This window comes from Ipomoea triloba, chromosome 6 (genome assembly GCF_003576645.1).
Source record: "Ipomoea triloba cultivar NCNSP0323 chromosome 6, ASM357664v1".
Classification (NCBI taxonomy): Eukaryota; Viridiplantae; Streptophyta; class Magnoliopsida; order Solanales; family Convolvulaceae; genus Ipomoea; species Ipomoea triloba.
This window is the reverse complement of record NC_044921.1, coordinates 19,420,369-19,429,355: the sequence shown is the minus strand read 5'-3', so window position 1 is coordinate 19,429,355 and position 8,987 is coordinate 19,420,369. Positions and strand designations below refer to the sequence as shown.

General features: G+C 33.5%; 2 protein-coding genes across 2 annotated transcripts in view; one reads left to right on the top strand and one right to left on the bottom strand.

Annotated features, from left to right (window-relative positions):
• The first annotated feature begins 4,948 nt into the window (after positions 1 to 4,948).
• LOC116022755 (early nodulin-like protein 1) lies at positions 4,949 to 6,131 on the top strand. Its single transcript, XM_031263616.1, has 2 exons — positions 4,949 to 5,351; positions 5,511 to 6,131. The coding sequence occupies exons 1-2, from the start codon at positions 4,964 to 4,966 to the stop codon at positions 5,948 to 5,950; spliced, it is 828 nt and encodes a 275-aa protein (XP_031119476.1). The 5' UTR covers positions 4,949 to 4,963; the 3' UTR covers positions 5,951 to 6,131.
• LOC116022754 (protein disulfide isomerase-like 5-4) overlaps positions 6,105 to 8,987 on the bottom strand; it is a 9,915-nt gene continuing 7,032 nt past the window's right edge. Inside the window, exons 12-15 of the mRNA XM_031263615.1 lie at positions 8,321 to 8,545; positions 6,616 to 6,765; positions 6,446 to 6,523; positions 6,105 to 6,349 (exon numbers count right to left, since the gene is read on the bottom strand). Of these exons, the coding sequence (XP_031119475.1) occupies positions 6,272 to 6,349; positions 6,446 to 6,523; positions 6,616 to 6,765; positions 8,321 to 8,545 (531 nt within the window). The 3' untranslated portion in view covers positions 6,105 to 6,271. The remainder of the gene's footprint in view (positions 6,350 to 6,445; positions 6,524 to 6,615; positions 6,766 to 8,320; positions 8,546 to 8,987) is intronic.

Here is an 8,987-nt window from a genome sequence, read left to right as displayed (position 1 = left end):
AACCCCCCCCCCCCCCCCCTCCCCCTTTCCATTCACCTATGTTATTGCGCAAAATTATGGTGTATTATTAATGGTATTATACATATACATGATAAGAGAATTAGAGTATGCAAGTTACGGAGTACTATTTAGCTGATGACCTATGAGAGAATGATTTGATAGCGTTATTATTCATGAATAGTTAGGTAGTTGATAACACCTAACATGCTTTTATTCATTAGATTTTGACTTGTCTTAATTATATTTTAACTTAAATGATTAAATATCTTACATTTTACTTGAATGATAGCCTTATGCATGATTAGACTAGTTTCTATATTGTTTTTTGAATGGTTTTGATGATAAAAGCAAATCAATGCAAAAGCAAAATAAAAGATTGTAAAATTGCTTTTCTCACTCAAGATGACATGCATTTGCTAGCTAGATATTTTGATCATAACATAATGTAAAAAGGTTCACTTAGAATATAATGATTCTAGTAGCACTGAAAGCCAATTCAAACGACTACAACTCTTATGGAAATCATAAAGGCTAACTCTAAAGTTACGTAAGTAAAAGTTAGTGTAGAAGTCAAGATTGCATGTAAAATTGTTGAAATACTTACCGCCTCTTATAGACATGTCGATGGCATTTTTTAATGAATCAAGTGCCTATTCTCGGGATTGTGCATGTGATGCAATAAGTATAGTACTTTTTTACCTCCTCCAAATATATCTTGTTTTCTCATTTTTAAAACCTAGCTTCCGCATCCCTTCTCTCTTTTATATTCTCAAATACTCCTTTCAAAATGTAGCCTCCAAGAGATAAATTTTTTTTTTTTGGGTTGATTTAGGTTTATTTTGTAATAAGCTGGATGATGCAAGATTTCAAACATCAACCACAGAATTGATAATTGTCATAATGCATAAAGGTTTGTGTTGTTTCCTCAAAAAATAAAAAATAAATAAATAAATAAAACCTATTTTAAATTTCAAACAAATTATTAATTTAACTATGTTTGGTGAAGAAAAATCAATTTAAAAGTGCTATTCCAGTTAGTATTTCATAAATAAACTCTAACTTTTAATTTGTGTTTAAATTTTACCCTCCCCATCCAACAAGAATAAGTAATATATATTTTTTAACATAAATTGTTTCATCTTTTACCTGTAATCTTTCATATCTTTTCTTGTTCCTTTTTTTTTTTGTATAATTATTATATTTTAATGAACATAAATTATACTCTGTTGGGCGTCGGCCAGGTCGGACGAGTTCAACCCTTACTTAATTCAAGACATGATGTTGTGGCTTACCATGGAGACATGTGGTTAAATGATTAATGTCCACCTACTTATCATCACCAATTGGTTTTAAGAATGATATGGCAATCAGATAACCAAAGAACTATGTGGTTAAGCGTGTTTGACTTACACAATGGGTGACGCACTGCAAAGTAAGCATAGCGCAGCGCTGAGATCCATCAATTGGTATCTGAGTCGTGGTCATGCGTTCGAATCGATGGCGAGACAGTAGGGTGTCGGTCGGGTTGGCCAAGTTTAGCCCATGCTCGGATCGATTCGAGATGTGGCGTTCTGGACTTGTGGCTTACCATGGAAGGATGTGATTAAATAGTTAATGTTCACCTACCCATCACCAATTGGTTTTAAAAAGAATATAGCAACCAGAGAACCAAAGAACTGAAAAGTAAGTATAGTGCAGGCGTGCATCGCTAAGATCCATCATACTATAGTTTAATTTTAAAATCTTAAATTACAATATGTATACATTTTTGAATTTGAAAAGATATAAAATTATAAAGATGTATGCTTTTATTTTTTACATTTATCAACTCACACAATAACTAATTTTACGAAACATTTTTAACTACAGTCAATTAACATAACGACTTTCAACTTTTAGCTTCTAGCGTATAACTTTTCAATTTTCAACTAGTTGCTTAGCTAAGCTTGGCAAATGAGCCATGTTCTTAAACTATAAATATTTTTGCAATTTTTTTTTATTTGAGAAAGATTAATATACATATACAAAGAAATACAAAATAAATTCATTTCTTTTTCTAGACTCTTTCTGACAAATATTAACAAATTTCATTACTTGTGATGAAATCAGTTCTGAGTTAGGGTGTATTTGGTTCGCACATGGGAGGGAATCAGAATCGGTATGGGTATCAAATACTTGGTAAGGGTAATAGGTTTTGGTGAAAGTATTTTGCATGTTTGGTAATAGGGTGGAATGAGAATGATTATTAATAGTTGGGGAAGAAGGGAGGAAGAGAAATGAAACCTTATTTCATTAAGGTATGGTTTTTCCATTAATGGGGTATTCCCAACCCATAGTAGTATTCTAAAAACCTATCAACCAAACAATAACAATTACTTTGATACCGATACATTATGCCTAAACCCAGCAACCAAACACATAATTCGTCCACGGTGAAACTATTTATCTAACATTATATTGTTTTGAGTTGTATTTATTTCATATTTTGTCAAATGCAACAATTTATTATTTAAACATCATATATACATGTCAATATGTCATTAATGGTTACATAGGATTGTAAATTAAAGATATATTAATAAATAGTTGAGTATCAACCTCTACAATTATGTTTCTATTAAGTGTTTCAATTACATTATATAACTACTTAAAATGTAATAAAGGCACGGCTAAAATTAAAGACATACCTTCATTACATAGATTTCATCCATTAGTCATGGAAGTGCAAAATCTATTAAATATTAATTGTTGCCATCCCATACCTACTGGGCTAGCTTCAGTGAACAAGTAATCTTCTTTTTTAAAAAATATATATATATAACTAATGGAGAAAGCACAATGCTTAAGCTATAGATGATTGTCTGTCGAAAAATACATTAATATAAATAGCTAAATATAATGTTTAACACAAAATATTTTTTTTTTTCTTTTGCATCCAAGCAAAGAACTTCACTATGTTGTAGTCGCATTAATTATATATATCATGTACATCCTAGGAAGGAAAAACAAGTTGATCATTAAAGAAAATGTTTCGTGTACTTGTAGATAATAAGAAAATTTTAAATGGAATTATTTATACCTTGGGTGGTTGCATGCTTATCTGTATCAATGACTCATCATATGTAGAATTTAATTTTCAATAGCAGCACTTCATTTCTGTTAAGTTTTTTGCTATTATATACTTTCTGTATTTGAAAATCGTTGGCTTATGTATACTAAACAAAAAATCAAATTGAATTTGTTGGAATTATGCAATTGAAAATTCCATGACATTACAACACGTTTGGTTCACATAATGAATTTTGAAGGAATAGAAATCATAATCCATAAGGATTAATAGAACCTGAATTCAATTAAATTCAATTCCGGTGGGACAGTCTTTCGAGGATCCTCAACAGGGTACTACCGGTGTCAACGTACCAAGGTACATGGTCAAAGACTGAAATGAGAAACAAATTATTTTTGTTGACAAAAATGAGAAGCTTTTGAAAGTTGGACTAAAGTGGGAAAAAAACATTTGGGAGATGCATGTCAGAAACGCGTTTGTTTTTTTTTTCTTGCATGTTGACCACAGACGTAAGTAGGACTTGTGTCTCATGCATAAAATAAAATAAAATAAAATAAAATAAAAAGTTGATCCCTGGAAAAGACAACCAATTTGGTCGCCTTCTTCGGTGACCAAGACTCTGGTCACCTTCTCTTGCAACGCTGCAGAAGGCGACCAATTAACTTTTTATATATATAGTGATCAACATGCAATAAAAAAAAATAACGCTCTAATTTGTTTTCTATTTCAGTCTTTAAACCCAAGGTAGTAGGTTTCGCTCGGACAAGCTGGAAGTTTGAACTTGGAATACACGGAGGGTAAATAACCAACCAGTAACGTGTCAGAGGGTGGGCTGTGAGACTGATGTAGGACCAGTCGAATACAGATATTAATTCTACTAGGGCTATCAATTCTAATTTTTATATTTCAACACTTTCTCTGAAACATTTAGAAATTTCACATTGAATATCTAGAAAATATCCCACTTAACATACTTTGAAACTATTTTAAGAAAAGATCATATATACGGAGTACATGGTTAGAGGATATCAATGGCGAGTGCGTGAATGGCTTTGGAAAATACCAGCATTACACAATTGTATTCTTGGAGAAAGGGGAATCCAACTGTGCTAGTAGCCTAGTACAAGTCATTGGAAGATGAGATAAAGGTCTAAAACCCAACTAGAGATCCAATAGCCCTTGTGGCATATAAATGGAACTTCATCTATTGGTTTCTCAGTGTCGCCACAATGATGTCTTACAAACATTGTGGTGTTAATTTTCTCCAAAAACCACTAGAAAAGATTTGAAAGAGAAAAGACTGACAGTTAAAAGAAAAAATTCTAGGAAAAATATTGATTTTTTTTTAATGGAATAGATTAGGATTTAAGTTAGGAGCGAATATCAAGTTGATGGGTTGAAAGATTTGACAAGTAGCAAATAATCATTTACCACCAATTAGTCGGGAGCTAAATATATGAAAATTGAAGGAAAAGATATATAATAATAATAATAATAATAATAATAATAATAATAATTATTATTATTATTATTATTATTATTATTATTATTAATCTCTTGTTTGATGAACCAACAAAAAATTGTAATTTGGGTGAAATGCATTCATCAATCGCCTGCAAAGTGCTATTGCATCATTTTTGTGTTAATATCTGTGTAGTGATTTTATCCTAAACTCCTAAGGTGGCAATGAGATGTGCTGTGTCTAAAAACTTTTGTTGATGTCTGGGTAGCCATATATTCCATTACTCAACACAGAAGACATGAAAATTCTTGACAAGAATGCCCAATTCAAGGAAAGCATAAAACTAAAAACCACCAAAATAAGTAACCTCAAAAAGGCCTCTCAGCACCTCCAACACAACTCACCACTTGGGACTTCAGAAAGCAACAACGTATATGCTTTGCAGTGGAGGTGAAGAAACCCTAAAGCCAAAGAATCACAAAAAGCAGCAAAAGCTTCTCTGCCACAGCTCTAAAAATTTCCACACAAACTCCCCTACAAATACCCTCCACAACTCTATCCGACAACCATCCAAGTTCTCGAGTTTTTGTATTCATCCTAATTCATCTTTCCATCTCTTTCAATTCCCTATGGCTCAAAATAGTTCAAGAAAGGCCCTTCATACCTTGGCTCCCCTCTGTCTATTGCTGTTGATCCACAATGCCACTGGTTATGAGTTCAAGGTTGGAGGCCCTGGGAATTGGTCTGTGCCTTCTGATCCTAATACAGGCACTTACAGTCAATGGGCTGAGAGAAGTCGCTTTCAAATCGGTGACACCATTGGTAACTTCTCTCTTCTCTACTCTATAACTAATCTCTAGTAAACAAAACCACTTACACTATGTTATAACTCTCAAAATAACTAACAAATAAATAAAGTTATCAGTATAAACTTAGTCTGAAAATGGGCTATCTAATGCGTTAGCCATTTTGCTACTGCAGTTTTTAACTACCCAGCTGACAAGGACTCAGTGCTGCTTGTGAACAAGGATGACTTCACAAATTGCAACACAGCAGCTCCCTTGGAAAAATATAGTGATGGGAACACCATGTTCAAATTTAACCACTCTGGTCCATTCTACTTCATTAGTGGAGTCCAGGACAACTGCAAGAAGAATGAGAAAGTGGTCATCACCGTCTTGGCCGACCGGAGCAACCACTCCTCAGCTTCTCCTCCATCACCGTCAACTTCAGAGACGAATTCGCCATCTCCCGCCCCAGCAGGCGAAGAGGCGCCCTCTCCACCTACCGGCTCCGTGGAGATCAACCCAACTCCCGCACCTTCTCAAGAATCTCATCCAAAGAGTGACGGAGCACTAATTGTCACCGGCCTCTTTACCTCCATTGGAGCTCTTGTTGGCTCGTCAGCCCTACTTTTTTAACGTGAGAAGTTTGTGTGAAGTGTGTGACTAAAATTGGGTGTATTCCCTATACTATCTTGTTTTGTCTATTCTTTTTTTTTTTTTGGGACTCATTGTTTGATTCAGTGTATAAATAATTCTGATTGCTGTGTAAAACTCGTGTTGATCAAGATTGTATAAAAGCAAAATATATTATTGAAAATTTGTGTTGATAATTTTACAAATTGAAGTCTCCCTCGTGAAACATCAATGTAGTATTGAAACAGTTTAATAATGCATTGATGTTCAAAAACTACTCCTCTGTATACATATACTAACAATAGTAACAAATTTCCAGCTGTTTTAAAAATTCTTACCTAGTTCAACTTTTTTCACGAGTCTCAGAGTATTATGCAGAACTGAATCCAATATGCCAGCAACCTATGGAGGTTGAAATAAGGTGATTAAGTATGAGAACTTATAGGAGCCGAGTGTGTGAATGGAGGGTGAAATGGGAGGGGAGGAAAGAGAACTGACCGTAAAAGTGCCACCAATGATAGCGCAGACATTTGTGAGGAAGTGCGAGAAGGATTTTGGATTTTCTGTTATCAGGACCTGGTTTGAATAAGAGAGACATTAACACCAAAGGAAAATGACAGAAGTAATGAACTCTTAACTTGTGTGCACAAAATGAATTTTTGCAAAACCTGCATTGGTGATGGCTCGAAGTGAAACTTGGCAAGAGGTATATCCAGGCTATGAACCAAACTGCTATGGGCAGTGTACTCATAGTCCTCAACTACTTTATCTGATCCCGTCATGACCTCTGTTTTCACCACTTGAAGGTAATGTTCAATCTGCAAAAAGAAGTTTGCATGAAAGAAGGGAAGGTTTGAGAATTCAGATACCAGAGTTGGGCTAATGCAAGTATTCAACTAAGGATGTGTTTGGTTCAAACATCGGAATCTAAATGGTAATGGAATCAAATACTTGGTAATGGTAATGAGTTTAAGTAGAAAGAGCATGGTTGAAAAAATTGCTAGGCGCCTAGGCGGGGATTAATCGGCAGCTAGGCGCCCATGTATTTTTAATTTTATTTTTCATTTTTTAAAAATTTGTTTAAGTATTTTTAATTTTTTAAAGACTAATAATTATAAATTATATAATACTTTAATAGTTAACACTAAACTATTAAATATTAACCTTAAAAATATCTAGAGTTTGAACAATTTAGATTTATTTCGCTCAAAACAATGTTGTTTTGAGTGAAATAAACCATTAAAAAAAAAAAAAACAATAGCTAATCCGCCGACTAGGCGGCCTAGTCGGTGCCTAGGAGGCCTAGGCGGTTAGCGCCTAAGCAGCCTAGTCGGCCGCCTAGACCACCGATTAAGGTGATACGCTAGGCGGTCGGCCGCCGCTAGGCGCGATTTTTGCAACACTGAAAGAATCACTTTGTTTGGTAGTAAATAGGAATTGGAATCAAAATAAATAAATAAATAATTAATTAATTAAAAATAAATAAATATATAACTACAGATATATACACATACATATATGTGTATATATATTAAAATTCCATATTTAATGCATGGACAAGACCTTTTTATTTTTTTCATTTTTTTCTCCCTTATTTTTTATTCCATTGTTCAAAAGTAGAGGAATAAAAGGGTAATAGGTTTTGTAATTACTAAAGGATTTGATTCCAATAGTAGGATAACAAAAGTCGGCAAACAAACATGGCAATGGGTATTAAAACACATAGTATGGTGCAAAAGTCCCCAACCAAACACCACCTTGTTGTTTAAAAAGTCAAAACGTTTTCCAATATCTTAATAAGGAAAAAAAATCACACTAAAGTCAGAAGCAATTCTACTTTATTCCATTCCAGTGTATTCCTTTGCGATAATACCCACTCCTCCTATTGTGTGCCTGATTTGGTTAACTGGGAATGGGTGTTAGCTTATAACCTTATAGAAACTACATTAAAAGTTCATTAAACAATAAAAGAAATTTCTAAAAATTATAAACTGTTAAAGAAAAAGAAAAGAGTTTATTTGACTTTCAAATAGTAAAGACAAGTAAAACAGGATAAAAAAAGTACTAAAATGGATACAAGTTTGACTTTGAATGAGCTCAGCTTCACAAGGAGATAGCAAATCATCATTTCATCTGGTTAAATTTCGTGTTTGCTAATAATACATGTAAAATGCAGAATAAATAACAAGGAAATGGAACCTTGAATATCTTTGGAATGAGAGAGGAAGGGGAAAGGAAACAAAAAGCACACTGGCGAGCTAAATTAATAGTACATATGGAGGGGAAAAACAGCAGGAAATACACAGAAAAAAATATGCAAGAGAAAATAACGTCAAATGTAAATGCAAAAATTATTTAATCAGAAAAACTTACAGTCACATTTTCATTAGACTCCTTTGGATTGGTAATATATGCATTGCTGCTCAATCTGTCATAGCTTTGACCCAGGTATGGTAGAAACTTCTTCATATCACTGATCGCTTTTTGAGATAGCCTCTTACCAAAGGAAAAACGGGAAATTACATGAGACATGTTCATCTGAGAAGCATCAAATGAATGAGCTGCTGAACGAGCTGATATGACAAGGTTGCCAGGAACCTGCATTATACACGTGGCATATTCAGTTTTTATCTTTTTTCCAAGTATTTAAATATTCCAAGGGGCATAGAATCTGAGAGATCCCTTCTACACATGTACAAAAATCTGAAATGAACCCCTGGTCAGCTCAAAGTTTAATGTTGTAACCTGTAAGGGTGGATCTGACTAGTTTCAACACTAATTTATTTTTTCTTTGGGATAAAGGGTCAAATAGGCCATATAGTCTGGAAAAATGCAATTAGACCCTAAAACAAGAAAATGTTACAAATAGACACCTGAACTCAGTTGTTAAAAAAAAAATGGTGCAATTGGACTTTTTGCCAATACACTTCTAGTTGAAACTGGTAAAAACTGACTTGGCCTCCAACATGTAACTTCATGGTGTAAACAAAAAACAAAAAGTCAAAAAAAAAAAAAAAAAAAAAAAAAAAAAAAAAAAAAA

Coding starts and splice junctions, on each gene's coding strand:
- LOC116022755 (XM_031263616.1), top strand. CDS start 4,964: ATGCTTTGCAGTGGAGGTGAAGAAACCCTAAAGCCAAAGAATCACAAA. Junction 5,352..5,510: donor TCAAATCGGTGACACCATTG/GTAACTTCTCTC, acceptor TTGCTACTGCAG/TTTTTAACTACCCAGCTGAC.